This window comes from Octodon degus, unplaced genomic scaffold, assembly GCF_000260255.1.
Source record: "Octodon degus isolate 3935 unplaced genomic scaffold, OctDeg1.0 scaffold00179, whole genome shotgun sequence".
NCBI classification, from domain to species: domain Eukaryota; kingdom Metazoa; phylum Chordata; class Mammalia; order Rodentia; family Octodontidae; genus Octodon; species Octodon degus.
The window spans coordinates 594,875-613,656 of record NW_004524755.1 but is presented as its reverse complement, the minus strand read 5'-3'; the positions used below and the strand labels follow the sequence as shown (position 1 = coordinate 613,656).

The 18,782-nt window shown below is 40.6% G+C and overlaps 1 protein-coding gene across 3 annotated transcripts in view; it reads left to right on the top strand.

The window, feature by feature from the left end:
- Positions 1-17,452, top strand: part of Trps1 (transcriptional repressor GATA binding 1) — a 243,022-nt gene extending 225,570 nt beyond the window's left edge. For all 3 annotated transcript variants that reach the window (XM_012517450.2, XM_023703780.1, XM_023703782.1), the window contains 2 exons: positions 9,083-9,205; positions 12,258-17,452. In XM_012517450.2, the coding sequence (XP_012372904.1) occupies positions 9,083-9,205; positions 12,258-13,319 (1,185 nt within the window). In that variant the 3' untranslated portion in view covers positions 13,320-17,452. The remainder of the gene's footprint in view (positions 1-9,082; positions 9,206-12,257) is intronic.
- Positions 17,453-18,782: the final 1,330 nt, after the last annotated feature.

Here is an 18,782-nt window from a genome sequence, read left to right as displayed (position 1 = left end):
CAGGTCAACAATTTCTGACATTGTCAGTGAAGCGGAAGACTCAGTACTATTATGGACTACTGGACTCTTAGAATATTTTGCTGAGTTTACACACCTGTAATATTCAAATAACAGAACCTAACAAAAAAAGGGGATACAGATGAATGTCCATTTTGTATCTGTATATTCAAAGTGGTTAGAATAGATAGATAGTTACATCCTCTTAATGAATAGAGGGATTTGTTCTAATGGTGTTTGTAAATAGAATATCATGTCCGCATCTTGTACAGCAATTAACCGCTAGGAAGAATGCATGCAATGTGTTAATTATTGAAACTATCCTACCAGTTTGGTTTGAAACTGTCTCATTGCTATTTGTTTATCAATGAAATATGGAAAAAAAAAAGAACTGAGACTCTAAGTGAAGGAAGCCTAAGTTTGTATCTTGGCTTATTGTTTGGCAGCTGAGGAGTACTTCTGAGTCTTCTCAGCCTGAACGTGGGAGGAGTAATAACAGTGCTGTTCTCTTGGGAACATTTTAAAGGTAAAAGATTTGATGACCTATGGGAATTATACGGAAGACATAGAAAGTGGCAGGCAAGAAGATTGTATCAGATAACTAATTCATAAATGCTTCATAAAATATGATCCTGCTTTTGTGTCTAAACATAGAGACCAAGATTTTCTTAAATTCTAAAAAATCTTTATTTATGTATCTGTTTTGTCCAGGACCTGGCTATACAAATCTCTTTTGGCTATATTTTTGCCTGTTTCAGTGTCAGACTTTGGCTCTGGCAGAGAAGAAAAGGCCCTGTGGGGCAACTTTGCAGCCACTGATGTAGCTGAAGGAGAGGTGAAAACGGACATGTGGCAGCAGAAGGTGAAGCACTGAGAAGTCTCGCAGCTGAGACTCGCAGTGATCCTCCTGCCTCTGCCTCCCCACTGCTGGGGTGCCACGGGTGCCCCACCACATCCAGTTTGGGTGGCTGGCTCAGCAAGGGGCCAACGGCAGGCGGCACTGGGGCTGGAACCTGGATCCTTGCTCTTTCCAGGCAAGTGCTAGGACCACCAAGCCATGTTTCAGGCCACGTTAGTTTATTTTTTAAAACAGAGACCAAGTTTTTAGCTAACCTTTTTTTAAACCGATATACTAAAGCATGAGTGGTACATATTAATGGGGTGTGACATGTAATGTTTGATTCGTGTATACATTGTGTAGGGTTCAAATCAGGCTTTTCAATGCTAGATAAGTAAAAGAACTCCTTTTGGTTTAATCTAAATACACGCAGAATCATAATATCTAATTATTTACTTTAAATTGGAACTGGGATGACACATATCAAGAGATCTTAACCTGGGGTTTAGGACATTCAGGCCCAGAGGAAATCTTTGAATATATTTTTTTGAGGGATGTTCTTTTGAACTTCCTGAAATCATTTGCAAAATATTTTACACATTCATTTTTTCTGGGTAAAACATAAGGAAAGTTTTCAAAAGAACGTGTATCTCCCAACAGTGTTGGAGGAACCACGGATGTGTACGTAACTACAAAAGGACAGAGTTGCTTTTTGGGCCAGTGATTGTCAACAAATAGGAGAAAGTTCTGGATTTGTTTTCTTTGCACTTTCAAATCATCATCATTGTATTTTACCTAGGCAGCTGGACACACATGATACATAAAATATCTATTTTTGTGTCTCCATTTAAATGCTTATTAGCTGAGAACATTGTGCTTTAGACTTTTTCTACACTTGGTCTCTCATTGAGATTTTTGTTTTTATAGTGTGAAGTATCCTGTAATGTATTTATTAAAAGTATACCATGAAATAAAGGTATAAAAGAATCAGCTATTTTATTCTCAAGTCAAAAATTTGCGTAGGAGGTGCTAAAATTATTTAACAATGCCTCAAAAAAAATCTCTTTTTACTATATTTTTGCTTATGTCAGTGTCAGACTTTGGCTCTGGCAGAGAAGAAAAAAGTCCCTGTGGAACAAGTTTGTTGTAGCTGAAGGAGAGGTGAAAACAGATACGTGGAGGCAGAAGTCGAAGCAGTGAGTGACTTGAGTGGTTCTTTGGACAATAATGACTTTCACGTGGAATGAAAAAAGACAGCGCAGACATAAATTTTCAACCATATTTTTAGCTGTCCAAATCCATACTTGCTGGAAGGCAGCACATTATTACAGAAACAGCATGTGTCAGAACTCCCCAGATCTGGCTTTTTCCAGTCCCCATCCTGTTACGTAAGTTGTGCGACCCCGGGTGTTGGGTTGGCTCACCAGCATAGTAGTCAGATAAAGGAGAGGGAGTCCTCAGACTGTTGCTCTAGGTTTTAAATATCTGTGTTATGAATTACTAAAGCCTTCCTGCTTGAAGACTGTATATGTTTCAAGTGCAGGATTTACATTAGGAAATCTTGATTTCTGCTGTCACTCCGGTAGTCTCCAGTTGACCATCAGAAGAGATGGATGCAATGTAACCTGTGGCCCCGATGTGGGAAGATGCGGGATGAATCTCAGGAGCATCCATGCCTGGATATGAGTGCCATCACTGCACTGTATGTCACCTCCCCGTCCTGGAACAAGAGTTGTCCCACTGCATTTAGCCAGGGCTGTCGGATTGCACTGGTCTGTCTCTATGATCAGTGTGGCTGTGTGCAGGAATTGAGTTGAAAAAGCAGGGTAAACAAGTTTTACTTCCAAACCCAGAGATAGGTGATTATAGGATGGGTGCCTGGCTGAACCTTGCAGAGTCCTTCCTGTTTTCTGGCAAGAAATCTGAGGGCAAAGAGAGTTGGCTGTTTCAAGCAGGCATAGACTTGTCGGACAGCCCATTTCAGCTGATTTTTCATTTTATTTGGAATAAAAGTCAGCCACGATATTGGTAACTGTTGCTTTCTATTGGCAGAGCATTTCCTCTGCTCTTGCTAAACGATTGGCCTGCTTGTGCTTCTGGTAAAATTCTGCCTGTCACCTAAAGTTGTACATTGCAAACCACCATCTATTTTTAAGTTGTTCTAGCTGCAGTATTGTGTATTTTGTGTAGGGTCGTATGTAGTCAGCAGCCCGTTGATTTTTTTTAGTGACAAAGGGGCACACATGAGGTGAGAAATCCTCTCTCCCACTGGTAATAGTGATAAGGACTAAAGTAGTATTGATCACTTATCAGCAGTTATCAAATCGATGTGGAGCACATAGCTGATTATCGTGCACACTTCATTGGCTCAAGTCAGTATCAACTCTTGAAAATTAATAGGACAGTGTTGTCAGTAGGACCCTACTACTAATGAGACATCAAAACAAGTGTTAACTTATTTTTTTTAAAAAAATCAGACTATTACACATTTTATATAGATGCACAGAAAGTGGGTCTTGTCATGGTTAGATGAATTTCGGCCTCTACATTAGATCTGAATGCACATCAGTTCCTTCAGAGAACTTTCCATGTGATTTACGTGGCTCAGGCTGCCGGTGTCCACGAACTCCCTCAGTCTGCTTTGCATTCACGCCGTCTTTTCTCCGCTGGGAACTCCGCAGCACTGTGCCTTGCTGCCTCTGTAGCACAGTGCCAGGCACGCATGGACACACGGGAATTATTCCCAGCTCTGAAATGAATTAAGTTGACCACTGAAATTTTAAGACTGCAAAATTGCACCAGCAGGGTCTATCATAGCCATCTGTGCCCTTCCCTAAAATGAAATTTGCAAAGAATTCTTGATATAATCAAATAAACATAGAAAATATTTAAAGAGTTAAAAAATATTTGAGGTACTTCCAGACTAACAGCACGTATATCAAATTTCAGATTGATTCGATTTAAGATGACTGATATAAAACCATAAAAAATGTGAGTAAATATTCTGCCTATCAAGGGTTGTTATGTAATTACATGGTTTCAGTATGGTTCTTATTCATAGAAAACTATTATAAAAGATCATTTCTGCACAAATTCCTTCACCAATGGAGACTTGTAATATCTTAGAGATGAATATCCATGTCGATAAATGCTAAGCCACTTGAGTGAATAATTCAATCAAATTTACTTTTTATTAATCAGATGAAATCGGCTCTTTGTTAATAATGAAATTTGAAAACCCCTAAAATCTTTATTTGGCAGATCTTCAAATAATAAAATAAAGTAAGCAATAAAAAACAGCTGAATCAATTTAAAATTATTTTTTCATTTTATTCCCTTAAGTCATATCTCGATTTACCAGCATATATGCCAAGACTGAGCCCAGAGTGGTATAGAAGTAAACTGAGGAATTACGTCCCCCAAAGCAAATCTTGAATCAGCGCTTTGGAAGAGAGCTGACTGTCCTGATGCTTGCACAGTGCTTCGCTGTAAGGCTGAGGACCAAAGCTGCGCTGCTTTTAAGTATTTTATATTTCTTGGTCTACTCCAGTGCAAGTGCGAGGTTATGATAGACTTGAAACGTAGTTACATTGGAAAAGTAGGTGTTTCCTTTTCTAGTTCAAATCCTGGCATGCACAGCTTTGTGAAACGCACCTGCATTGCCACTACTGTGGTTGTAATTTGAAAAAAATAAATACATTTGAAAAAAAAAAAGTCTGAACATATCTCAGCAATTGCTGAGAAGTGCTTGCTAGACCGATCACACTGCTGAAGGACTCTCACAGCTGCAGTTCATGCTTCCATCTGTCATCCTTCCTTTTCCACACAGGATGGTACTGACCAGCACAGGTAGTATGCAGATAGTGCCCACGTGCAGCCTTCGCACTGTAAGTCCCACTTTTAGCATGAGATGTTACATTTAATAACTGTCACTGCCTTGAATTGATGGGAATAGAATTCTTTCCGTAGAGGTTTGCATTTGAGTTTACTTTCAGGTTGGTTCAAATAAGGGGCTAGCTGTCCTTCATTCCAGTACCTCCTAAACTCTCAGAGAAACAGAACGTGTGCGTAGAGAGGTTGAGGAGCGGAGGACGCAGTGTGTGTGTGATTTGAAAAGTGCAAGTTGTCCACTATACCGCGGTCCCTTGGCAAGGCCAGTGGACATCACGTGCATGTTTATTCCTACCAGGAGCATCATCCGTAAGATTCCTCATCTTCCTCTGTCCTGCATAAGGTTATGTGGGTGCACATTATTCTTACCTCTTAAACACAGCTTGTAGGGAAAAGATTTTATTTATTTTTTTTTTTTTCTTTTTTTGGCGGAACCGGGGATTGAACTCAGATCCTTGCCTTTGCCAGTCAAGCGCTTATCCTACTGAGCCATCTCCCCGGCCCAAGAAAAGATTTTGAACCTACACGCGTAAGTGTAGAACTATCGGCCACTGTTGATGACTGTAAGGATGGAGAGTGTTGCCCTCCTGCCTGACCTAGCGAGAGCCTACTCAGCCGGGGAACCATCACTCAGAAATAGGTTTGGAAGGCAGGAGCCACGATACACTTTCTTGATTTTATTTCCTGTAACAGTATTGGCTGTCTCTGCCCAACTCTAGATAAACTTGTCACACTAAATGGAATAGGTTTGAAAGGGATTTTAAAAAACCAAAACAAAATACAGTGTTCCCCCCCACCCCAAATAGGAGTGAACACAAAGGACAAAAAGAATAGCAGGTACAATTATTTTAAATGTCGTTAGTGTTTAGCCATCCACAACAGAGCATGGTATCTAGTGTAGAATATTCACGCCTGTTAGGAAACATGAATTCTGTCTTGAACAAGCTAAGTAGACGGAGAAGAATAAAATAAGTTAAAACTCTGCCATGCAAAATAAACCATGAATAAAATAAGGGCTTTAGTGCTTTTCCTTTTCTTCAAATGAAGGCGAGGTTTCTTATAAAGTACAAAGGGGAGGTGCCCACTTGGCAGCCTTTGCAGACTGCTCTTTCATAGCTGACTGTTTCTCTGTTCCTTTTTCCCCTGTCGTTTGAGACAGGGGTTCACTCTGCAGTTCGGACTGACCTTAAACTTACTTTGTAGAGCAGGCTGGCCTAGAACTCACAGTGATCCGCCTACCCCAGCCTCCTCAGTGCTAGGATTACCCCTATGAGCCATCAGGCCTGGCACTCTTTCTCTGCTCCTGATTGGGCTTGAGGTGTGGTCACTTCCAAGAAGTGCCTCTGTGTCCATCCAGTGGACACTGTTACACAGTGTGACCAAGTCGGGGCTCTCCTCCACCTGTCCACATGGGGAGAGCCACGGTCGTGTGGTCAAATTGTTTCTAGAGATTTCAGCACACCAACAGTACAGTTCTGTTGAGCTTCCCGAAGAGCTAAATTTGTGAAATGGCAGGTAGCAACCTATGTGTAAAATACTCTCACCTCCTACTCTCCACCCCCGGGCAGCAGGCTCCTATTGAATTTGAGGTGTGAACACCTTGATGTTTCACTCTGACTCAACTTTCCATTCTCATGTTTGAGAAGATTTGATAATACCCACCTCTATGGCTGAAACAAGCCTTCATATTTAATATTGAGACTTGAGATGAAAACCAAACTAACAAAGTATGTTGATTCTACAGAAGAAATCATACTTGAATCCGCTGATGCACAGCTAGTTGCTGAACATTTCCTTCATGTCTGGCGCTCTCTTAATTGGGTCTATTAATCCACATAATAATCGGCAGCTCACTCTGTAAAGGGGGGCGATATTTCAGACCTGAGAGTTAAGTAATTTGCCCAACATTACACCTAGCAAATGACACAGACAGGTTTTGAATGCAAGTAGTTTGATTCTTTACATCTGGTTTATTCACTTTCAACCTATTCTGACTCTGAGTGTAGTCAGTACCCCTGATAGACTGTGTTTAAAATAAGATACGGTTTACCCAAAATACAGTAACTTCTACTGGAGGCTGTGAACTGCGTAAAGCAAGATATGCCTGTGGAAACTAGTGCTGTAATTTCAGGGTTTTCCCTCTAACTAATGAAGAGTATTTTTTTTCTGCAAGAGAATTAAGCACCCAATTGTGCAAGGGTTGAAATGCTCACTGAAATCAGGATTACACCCGCTTTGGCATGCTGTGTCAGGCAGCCGGGGTATAAGGAAAGACAAGCCGGCTGGAGTGAATGTTCCAATTCAGATTTGAACCTCAGCCATATGTGTGATAGTTTGCAAATGGCCCCTTACGCTGTGTTTATGTGGATCGTGTAGATGGAGCTGGTGTTGATTCGCCCAGTGTGGTACTTAGATTTATGAAATGACAATTCTAACCTAACTGGGCTCCCTGGTTTAATTTAGATAAAAAGGGCCACAAAAAAACCAAGCCCCCAGTGGCCCACTGGTTCAGGGGAAAGCAACATCCTCTGTTTTCGCGTAGGGAGTCCCAAGTGGGACCCTTGGCCCTCCAACACAGTGTTTGATGTTGCTGTTCTTGAGACTGAGAAGAAACGTGCTGTGTGTTCTAGTCCTGACTTGGAGGAGGAGGGAAGAAAAGAGGTGCCCGGGATATCTTTGGGGAAAATCTAGCTTTTATTACATCACCTAAAGTGGCACAACCTGCTACACTAATGAAATCGTGTTCTTGGTTTAAAAGGGCAATTGTTAGCCTGACTTTGCGCTCACTAAAAACATTCCCCCCATCTTGTTAAGTTATTGCTCTCATTTCAGATTTTTATAGCTGTGCAGCTTACCGGCCTCATTTCTTTACGTTTCATTCATTTTCCTTGTATTGATGATTAATGGAGGATGTCGAATGTTAGAGTGAGCAGGCATCAGCAATTGCAAGATCATAATTAGTTTAGCTGACGAGGGCCTCTGATAGCACTTGCATCTGGATGGAAAAATTACCCTATAGGGAACTGGCTGCTCACCAGGTCTTTTTAGTGATACATTGTGAAACACCCGATGAATCAAATGCCCTTTCAATGCCAAGAAAGTGTTCCAGTCTTGAAGCCAAAATTATGTCTGCAGAAAGCTTTCCATTTGAAATGTATCAGAGTACAATTATAACCATTGTATTTTCTTGGCAGGCATACCACTCCGCTACAGTATGGACTCCAGTTAAATAAATTGCCTAAATTTTATGTATCCCTGAAATTTTGACTTATAGCGTTTATAATATTTAATTTATAATAAAATTAGGTTCCAGCAAGACTTTTTCCACTCCTTATCTAACATGCATATTTTATCATTAAAGGCTTTGCTTCCTAGAAAAAAGAGAGCTGGGCCGCAATCCGGGCTGCCTTTTTTGGGGGGCAGATGTCGGGGGGCGGGGGGAGAATTCCATTTCCTGCCTGTTTGCATTTGCGCCTACAAACACAGCCTGACTTTTTTGTTTAAATGAAAAAGTTTACTGGAATCATTACTTGATAGCAAGAATGTAACCGGTGATACTAATTATCTCTACTTTCAAATATTCTTACTTTTGAATCTGACGATTACAGATTTCAGGCTACTAAAAGCAATCTGTATCTGGAAATGCTTGAGACGTCCAAGTCTGAGTCAAACAAAATAAATAAATAGCCACGGACGGGACGGAGTTGTCTAGCTCGGAAGGCAGCCGTGCGCGCTCTTGGTGATACTGTACTCCTGGCAGTCTTCCCTCCCGGTCCGCCCGCCCGGCACTGGGGAATAGAGGGAGTTTCTCTTTTGCATTTTAACAGTTACAGAGGCAAGTCCAGAGGCGGGAGTATGGTGGTCTCTCGTACTTCGGTTACATGAGTAACACACAGAGGGACACAGAGTGGGGTTACCTTTAAGCAAGTCTTTGTTGTTGTTGTTGTTCCAGACTCGACCATATTTTAAAACTCAGGTAACCTGTCCCAAAGTGTACTTAAAAGGCATTGCTGTGTTTGGACTTCCTTACTCTTGTTTTGACGCTTTTAAAAGGTGTATTTTAAAGTTCAGCATTTTGGAGCAATCATTATGGGTACAAAACCCAAAGTTCAAAATGTTACAGCTGCCCCTGTGAAAAGCCTTTGGAGTTGCACACACCTCATCCATCACTGCAGGGTTAATTATAATGAAAATCGGTGGTGCCTATTAAGCACAATTGAACCTGACCTCATTATAGGCAGTGTGGTTTTATACTGTCATTGTGGCAAGTCTGAAGACAAAACTCCTGGGCTGATTTGGTCTGACTCCACCGATCACGTGACTCACCTCTGACCTTGGTCTTCCCCCCCACTGCAGAGGCGCAGAGGCTCTGGTGTTTTTTGTGCCAATTGCCTGACCACGAAGACCTCTCTCTGGCGAAAGAATGCAAATGGCGGATATGTATGCAACGCGTGTGGCCTATACCAGAAGCTGCACTCGGTAAGGATTTGTCCCACTGTTTCAAGGGAAGCTTTCGAAAGCTGAGCTGGCCTGCACTGCAGTGTGAGAAGTCCCGCTGCTGGCTTGGGTTGCCTGCCCCTGCAGGGTGGCTCAATACAGTCACTTTGAACGTCCATGTGATTTATGGTAAAGGGGCCTTAGATGTTATGTGCAGATATATTTGAAATCATTAGTAATGCACTATGCCTCTTGCGATATACAAGAGGAAAATGATTTTGAGGAACTTCACCTAGGAGACAGTTGACCTAATGGTTATTGGAGCTTGGTGCAGTAAAAGGATGTGGGTAGAAAAACCTCCTTAAAAGTTTCACAAATATACTGCAATTTAAAATAAAATAAAGGGGCCTGGAAGATGGCTTAGTGGAATAAGCGCTTCCCTGGCAAGCGCAAGGGCCTGAGTTCAATCCCCAGTTCCAATAAATAAATAAATAAATAAATAAATAAATAAATAAAAAAAAATAAAAGGTGCTTCCAAGGTTGATATGAAATAAAAGATGAGGAATGAATATTTATTTTCTAGTTTGCCTTCGGATTTGTAAGCACTCTCTTGGCCTTGGCTGTTGGGCACCTGGAGGCCGGGCACTCTCAGAAGCACAGATCCGGACTGGGTCAGGCTTTGCTAGGTCAGGTAGTACTGCAGGGGAGACTTGGTGAGGAGTCCGCTGTCCTCAGTGTGCAAACAGCAGGGTAGGATCAGCTGCAAGGTGTGTTGTGTCCTTAATCGCCAGCTGTCTGGGCTCACGGGGATCCACCAGATTACTCCTTTTCCAACTTTTCGTTAGAAGGCTGTAGTGAAATTTAAACTGTCAAATCCTCCATCTGCATATTCATTTGACTTCCGCAGGGATTCTTTATAGTTTAGAAAGTTTATCTGCTGACACGAACTGACTTTAAAATCGGAGGGCCCCATTTAGTAAACAGAAATCTATTTGCCTGTGCCTTTTTCATTTTGTTTGGCATTTCACCATCGCTCTTAGCAGAAGCCAGTGAATAGATTACGGCCTTAGGGAATACAACTTTAGACAAAGCGCCCTCCTAAATGGACCATTGGAAGCATTCTTTAAAAAAATGCATGCTGCCAGCAATACTAATTGGGAGTAAGCACTGAAATCCTGAGTTAGTAGAGTGTAGCTAGGAGAAAGCGCCCTCCCCCACCACACGCACCTCCTGGTGACCGTCCCCGTGTGTGCACACTTACCCACAGCTTCTGGGTAATAAGCACTAGTATTAATTATTTTAATGGAATTGTGGCCAGTCACAGGCCAAGAATTAATTAAATGACTGCTCTGCCGAGTTACAATAATTTAACCACGGTGATATAAACTATTTCCTAAAACTTATTTTAATGTTCATCTCTCCAGAGGCAAGATGTTTTCAGTTTTGAATCTTTACAAGTGATACCTAGAAATACGAGGAGGCTCTGCTAACACAGGCTTGCAGCAAACATTACAGAAGTTTTAAGAGAAGGAATTAATGCACATTTCAGGTTTTGTTATTGGGTGGGGATTAAATACCACCTATCCTTATAATCCTGAGACAGACTCTGTGTAAACTGAAGTATTCTGGAAAAAATGAATACGCGTGGCATCTCCACGCCACGTGCCGTTTCCTGTTCTGAAACCTTCAGTTTAATTGGAAAATCAGTGTGTGATCTTCCTTTGCTTCAAAATAGCTTGTCAGAACAGAAATATTCCAAAAGAGATTTATGTCTGCCTTTTGTTTAGTATATAAAAAATACTCCTTTGTGAAGTGTTTCCTTCTCCAGAACAATTCACAAATTACATATTACCTGTACACTTTCTAGAAATTATTTCCTGATTTTAACACTCTTTTAGGGAAAACTTTAGTACGCTTGAAGATACTCGTAAACTTTTAATGTTTAAATATGCATTACTTTTTAAATTACTCTTTTGATTTTATGAACCAAAGTGAAAGCTTTCCCTGTAAGTAAAGTTTTATTATAGTCTTATCTATGGATTTGAGTCACATAATATAAACCTCTGTTGAGTATGTAGGTAAATACCAATCATGTAATGTCTAAGCTAAATAAAATACTTAAGCTGAATTAAACTCAGCATTTACTTTAAGAACAGCAGAATGACAGATTGGCTATTTGAACCATTCTGCAAATGAATTTAGGTTTTCAACATAAAACTAATGCTTCACCTGTTAACAAGTAAAATCTTCTAAAGTGAATATGCAAGGATCACTGCAGGAAGAGAAATAAAGAAGGAAAAAAATCCTGATGTGGCTTTATCTGATGCCTCCTTACAATTCTCAGGTTAACTTTCACTATTCTTGCTCTGCTATGAATATTTTATGTTCACGTTTGTACTTCCTTATAGAGCTGCATGAGTTAGTTTAAGCTCCCATAACAAAAGCATAGACTGAGTGTCTCAAAACAACTCAGAGTGTCTTCCCACGGTTCTGGAAGCCGGAAGCTCCAGGTGCCCAGTGGCTGGATTCTGGTAGAGGCTTCTTCTTGGCTTGGATGGCTGTCTTCTTGGTGGCTGGAGAGAAGGTTCTTTCATTTCGTCTTTAAAGTTGTCCTGATTACCTCCTAAAGACTTTCTACACACATCCACTTTCATGTATGGACTTCAACATAGGAAGGGGAAGGGGTGCAGTTTGCTCCACCAAGATGCATACTCGTGTCCCCTTTGGAGTTGTCATCATTTCAGTGTGTAAGTCAAAGCTCAAAACTATTTTGGTAAAATCATAATTTTCCAAGTAACTTTCTGTGGTGCAACCACAAAATCTGATGAATCTGAAAAAGTTGCTTTCAAGTACATTAAAGTTTTCTGTCCCTCCCCCCACAAAGATGGGCCTGATTTAATTAGGCGAAAATAGTGCACTTTGGTTACTTCCTCTGCTGCTGCTTAGGGCAAAAGGAGGAGATTTAGTAAATCTGCAGCATAAACCCTATCCCTGCTTTGAACTGCAGCATGGTTTATATTTGTGAGGAATTTTTAATGCATTTTAATGTATTTTTTAATGTTCTCTTTTTATGTATTGTGTGTGTTCTCTGCAGACTCCCAGGCCTTTAAACATCATTAAACAGAACAACGGTGAGCAGATTATTAGGAGAAGAACCAGAAAGCGCCTTAACCCGGAGGCACTTCAGGCGGAGCAGCTCAGCAAACAGCAAAGGGGTAGCAGCGAGGAGCAGGTCAATGGAAGCCCATTAGAGAGGAGGTCGGAGGAGCATCTAAGTGAGAGCCACCCGAGAGAAATTCCACTCCCAAGCCTAAGTAAATATGAAGCCCAGGGTTCATTGACTAAAAGCCATTCTGCTCAGCAGCCAGTCCTGGTCAGCCAAACTCTGGATATTCACAAAAGGATGCAACCTTTGCACATTCAGATTAAAAGTCCTCAGGAAAGTACTGGAGATCCAGGAAATAGTTCCTCTGTGTCTGAAGGGAAAGGAAGCTCTGAGAGAGGCAGTCCCATAGAAAAGTATATGAGACCTGCAAAACACCCCAATTATTCACCACCAGGCAGCCCGATTGAAAAGTACCAGTACCCGCTCTTTGGACTTCCCTTTGTACATAATGACTTTCAGAGTGAAGCTGATTGGCTGAGGTTCTGGAGTAAATATAAGCTCTCCATTCCTGGGAATCCGCCCTACTTGAGTCATGTGCCTGGCCTACCAAATCCTTGCCAAAACTATGTGCCTTATCCCACCTTCAATCTGCCTCCTCATTTTTCAGCTGTTGGATCAGACAATGACATTCCTCTAGATTTGGCGATTAAGCATTCCAGACCTGGGCCAACTGCAAACGGTGCCTCCAAGGAGAAGACGAAGGCACCGCCCAGTGTAAAAAATGAAGGTCCTTTGAATGTAGTAAAAACAGAGAAAGTTGACAGAAGTACTCAAGACGAGCTTTCGACAAAATGTGTGCACTGCGGCATTGTCTTTCTGGATGAAGTGATGTATGCTTTGCATATGAGTTGCCATGGTGACAGTGGACCCTTCCAGTGCAGCATATGCCAGCATCTTTGTACGGACAAATACGACTTCACAACGCACATCCAGAGGGGCCTGCATAGGAACAATGCACAAGCGGAAAAAAATGGAAAACCTAAAGAATAAAACCTTAGCACTTAGCACAATTAAATAGAAATAGGGTTTCTTGATGGGAATTCACTAGCTTGTAATGTCTTATGAAGACCTATTAAAAAAAATACTTCATAGAGCCTGCCTTATCCAACATGAAATTCCCTTCTTTTACTCTTCTGTCTTTTGATGAGTAGGTTACCAAGATGTAAAGATGAGACAGGTGGTCAGTGAGAAAGAGCGGAAGGTGGTAAACAATCATTTTTTAACTTAGTGAATCAGAGCTGTCTTGGCTGATACGTCCTGGGGAGAATGATCCATTCCGAGTCCCTCCAGATTACAGCTATGCTTCTGTCAAAGGAGTGCAAACTGTCTAGAATTTGAAAGGGTTTATGTAGTACAATACAAAAGCAGTATTGGGTTGGCCATTGGCCCACTGGTTCAGAAACTCATGCATTGTGTCCTAAATTTAGAAGTATCATGAAATCCTTCACAAACGAGGGAAAAAATTGAATCGTGAGGGCCAGGGAAGGGGAAATGGCACCCCTCCCATCCATCTCCTCCCATTGACCATGTTTCAGATTTGGACCTAGAAATGTGGATCTCCGTCCGGTTAGGCTTGGTGAGAGAACAGCAAGAAACGTGACAGATGGGTGGCACGATGGCTTTGGCCAGCCCTGCCTGTACATACACATGCACACCCTCTTTGATACATTTGTCCTTTAGATCTTCAAATAGTCAGTAGTCCTTTTGTTTGCAGTTTAGGTTCATTTTGTCCAAATGTATTCCTATTTTTTTTTAAATCCAGTGTCCTCAGTGCTTATGTAGTAATCTTATTTTAGCCAGATACTTCTTTCTTGTTTATGACAAACAAGTTTGGATTTTTTTTTTCCTCCTGTTGGTCACTAATCTCACTTGGCACATCATGATTAAAGAAATCGCCTCAGTTCAAAAGAATAGGTGGATACAAATGTTATACTGAGGGTTTAATTTGCTTAGAATACATGGTATTTCTCCACAAGGTAACCTGCTGTATTTATTTATTTTCTTTTGGTTAAATATCATTTCCAAACTTTGTGGTCAGGCAGCGTCTAAGGTTACATTACCACAGACTGACAGTATATGTACCAATCAATCCCTTCATTAGATTACGCAGGTTTAGTTAAGTAGCATTAAATAGGATTCTTAGAAGTGTATCTTCGTAGTACTTTTAATACTTAAGGCTTTGTAAAAACTATCCATGAAGGGAGCACTCCTCAGCATAACTGCTCAGGGAAATAGGGCTGCATAACTGAACATTAAATAATTGGTTAAAGGTGCTGTTAGTCAAGCCTCAATGCTTGCTACAAGGATGTATGTACAAGGACTGACTTTAATAATTTGCATTATATTGTCCCAACCAGTAGTTTATTTTTTGCCACGGAGATGTAGAAGATATTACAAGCTGCTGGATGCACTGTCAGATTAACTTATTTCATTAAAGAAGTTGGGAGAACAAATAGGAAAAAAAAAAACTTATTTTTCTAGTAAATATTAATGTATTACATTTCAAATAATGGTGCCTGACATATTGAATAAATATTTTCTACAGTGTACGTATGCAACAAAGATATTCCATCACGCATTGGAGTCAGTTCTGGCTCTGCCTCGCTGTTTACATTTGCAAATGTAGCAAACAAGGTAATGAAGCAACTGTTTCTATTGCAGTAGATATCTTTTTGTGTGTGTGTGTGTGTGTGCATTAAAATTGTAAACGGTAACATGAAACTTCTTGATATAATGGTATGGAAAACAAGAAAGAAATGAAAATATTTTTATGCCTACTTAGGAAAAAAAAGGGTAGCACTATTCATTCCAAGTACTTTTTTTTTTTTTTTTTAATTTTTAAGCTCTTAACTCACATTGTTATGCTTAAGACGATAAACATATATCCTCTTTTATTGCTTTGTCTATGTTTCAGAGGAAACATTTCAGAAATTATTTTGATAAGTGTTGCCGGAATCCGCAGCACTGAAGTTTTTATTGCATTCTGTAGTCGAATTTGCACTCCATTTTTACGTTAATTTGCAGTTGCTTTGTATTGTTTCGTTTCCTTTGGGGTTTGTTTCTCACAGTGCCCTCTTTGTTTCTTTAAAGTTGGAAGGCAGGTAGAATTCAATCAGTTCCTGACTGTTGTAGTGAATGAAGTTAAAAATATCTTTCTGATGTTGTGTTGTCGTTTCAATTCTTGCATTTTCATTTCTCATGAACAAAGAAAAAAACAAAACAAAACAAAAAAAAATGAATGAGAGAAATCAGGACCGAGTCCTCCGCTTCGGCATTGTTGATGAGGGGCCTACTCTGAGCTCAGCTGCTGTTCAGCTGCGGCCACCACAGAAGCTGATGTCTCGAGGTGGAGGATGGAGCTCTGATGTGCAGCCCATCTGACCGGATTTGTCTTCCGTAGGAATTCTGATGGATGCATCTCAAAGCAACCAGACAGATCTGGGAGGTGTTACTGAGGGATTTCCCAAACAGTAGTGGTTGGTTTACGTATTGAAAAAGAATATAAAAATGCAAGGGAGCACTCTTCGAGCGACATGATACGTAGAGAGCGTCAATCAGTGGCAAGCAGATGAACCCGGGCACAGAAGACGAGTGGCTGGTAACATCGGAAGTTTGTTTAACTCGGGCACTATTACAAGTTATTACTTTTTTGCGCAAAACTTCTCCTTCCTCAGTTTCCCCAGTGTGTCAGACATAAATAGGTTGTTCATTGTGGGCACGTATGCCTTTGTTTTTCATTCTTTTTTTTTTTTCTTTCTTTCTCAAACAGACATAGTAGTAATGAGCATTGGAAAATACATATCACTTTTTTGGGAATATTTATGTTCAGTCTACTTTCAGTAGAATATTCTTCGATAGCATTGGCATGATAGATCTTCTATACTCCTTTATTATTAATTATTTTATTTTCATTTTTGCTTTCATTAGTATACATATTCTGGTGGAAAAGAAGTCAGACTTTTTAAAACAGGATAGAAGTTTATCGTAACACTAAGATACTCCTTATTTTTTGATAAAGTGAAAGCCTTTGTTCCATCTTGCAAAATAGATTCTACAAATGTTTTCTATTTAAGATTTCAGAATCATTTTGTCTTAAATTGTGAATGATTTTAAGTGAGCTATTTAGGTACGTAACCTTTTCCCTAAAACCTTTCAAGATGATGTAGAAGTGTTCCCCTCTTGGAAAAGGTTTCCCTTTGTCCTGTGATGAGTATGATAAGCCAGCTAAAACTGTATGTCACAAAAACCCTTCAGGTCTTTTGAAATTACCTGTCTATAATCTAACTTGAGCTTGTGGCTCAAGCTGAAGGCCAGGACCGGTTCATGCATTCTTCCTGTTCTTTCTCTTGCTCCTCTCTCATCCTCGCTTACCCCAGTCTACATGCAGTTGTTTGGGATAGAAAACCATAAAGCACCAGCCCACCTCGGAGATGGTAGGCCCAGAGAGACCTGCACCGCACTGAGTCAGGAGACAAAGTGGAGCTCTCCTCAGTCCAAGAGGCGAAGAGTGAGCCCGGGCCTCTCTACACGACCTATGCGAGGTGTTCTTTTAAAACACTTTAATGATAGCAGTGTTCTGTTCTAAACGGTTCTGTTTTAGTAAAGGTAGATTTTAGGTAACAAGTGTAGGGATTCTTTTCTAAGGTAATATGTATGAGAAGAAGAGAAAAAAGTGGCTATCTTTCAAGAGGTCTTTGTGGAAGCCTGTGGTAGCACATTATGTTTATGATTGCCCATGCGCACATGATGTTATGGTCCAATGCAAATACAGCTCCCAAAATATTAAATGTATATATATTTTAAAATGCCTGAGGAAATACGGTTTTCTTAATAAATTGAAGAATACCAATACTGCTATTAAAATAATGATGAGCCTCTTGCTATGGTTGGGAAGCATCACAGAGTAACTTGTTTGGGACCTGCTCACTGCCTGCTTGTTTAGCCGGCAGTGAGTATGAACATGTGTGAACACATTTCTGTAGGGGGAAATTTGCTGTCCACTGTTGGAGGTATGAAGTAAGCCAGCCGCTGGTCACACTGCCTCTGCTGTACACGCATCTTCAGGCTAAAGCTGAGAAGTGCTCACAGCTCCCTGTTTTGGGGTTAAAGGTCATGACAAAAAAGAGAAAGCAAACTCACAAACAATTAAAGGCATCTTCGGTGAGCAAGACACAGGAGAAAACTGGAAAAATTGAAGTCCAACCTGAATCTGAAATTAAATGTCCTAATCAAAGGTATGCATGGTTAGGTGCAGGCTGTCAGCAGGCAACTGATCAGAAGTGAGAGGAGGAGGGCAAGATAGGAGTCTGGTTTGGGAGGGCAGTGTTACTTTTTCCAAAGAAAGACTTGGCAGAGGATGGAGGCATGGTGTTTCCACGTTGCACGCCCCATTGGCTGGCCATTTCTGGTGCAGAATGAATCCGCATGTTCCCAGGGGCAGGGCAGTTGTTCAGGGAGTACATCGGTCATTTGCAGTAGTTAGAACTTTGGGAGACACCAGGGCAGAAGTGTCTGAAGTCAGGGAGGAAGCCAATATGAAACGGAACAGTGATCCACATGTGGAACTGGAGAATGTGTGTTCCTGTGGTCTCTTGAAAGAAAAAGGAGAGCGCTCAGCTTCCTCTCCTATAGCAGGAAAAAAGCAAGAGTAACTTTTACCCTGGGTGTAGTGCTTAACCTTCATTAGAAAAAAAGGTCTTTCACGGCCCAAAAGTCCCCCACTGGATCCTGGTTTTCCCCCTGGTTATTTCTTCAGTAGATGAACTGCAGCAAATCACTTTTTCGTTTTGTGCCTCAGGTTCCTCAACTATAAAGTGGAAAGATATATTAATAATAATAATATTAATAATAATAATAATAATGGTAATGTAGTACTTGTTTGTAAAGCACTTTGAGATCCTTGGTTGAAGGGCACCATAAGAGTGTCAAGTATTACATGGCCAAGGGGTTTATTTAAATTGAGTTCCCCAGGGCCAAGAGAGGTGGGCGTCATTTTCGTTAAAGATGAGCTGTAAATATTATAACTAGACAGCCTGTAGTGTTGACCAGGAAAGGCAAAACTTACAAGGCTGATAAAAACCATAGTTTATTAATGGCTACCAACAAGGCAAATACCACAGTAACAAATGCCAAGTCCTTTAGGGTATACTATTCGACAACATTGATAATCTGGGGGAGGGTCAGGGGAGGGAAACATCTCCAAATGCCAATGTACAATTAACTTACAGCAATATTCACCAGCAGAAAATGTCTTTCATATGGAATGATTTCATGTTGCTAAGAAAAAGAATTCAATTTGTAGTCCTGATTTGAACATTAGAATGTTGGCTATAATAGTTCTGTTCTTACAACACATGGAATTTTTTCATTTTATTTTATTTTATTTTCATAGTGCATGTTCATTTCTACTCACAAACATGTTCTTGGTGTATTTCTTATGCAAACAATCTTCAG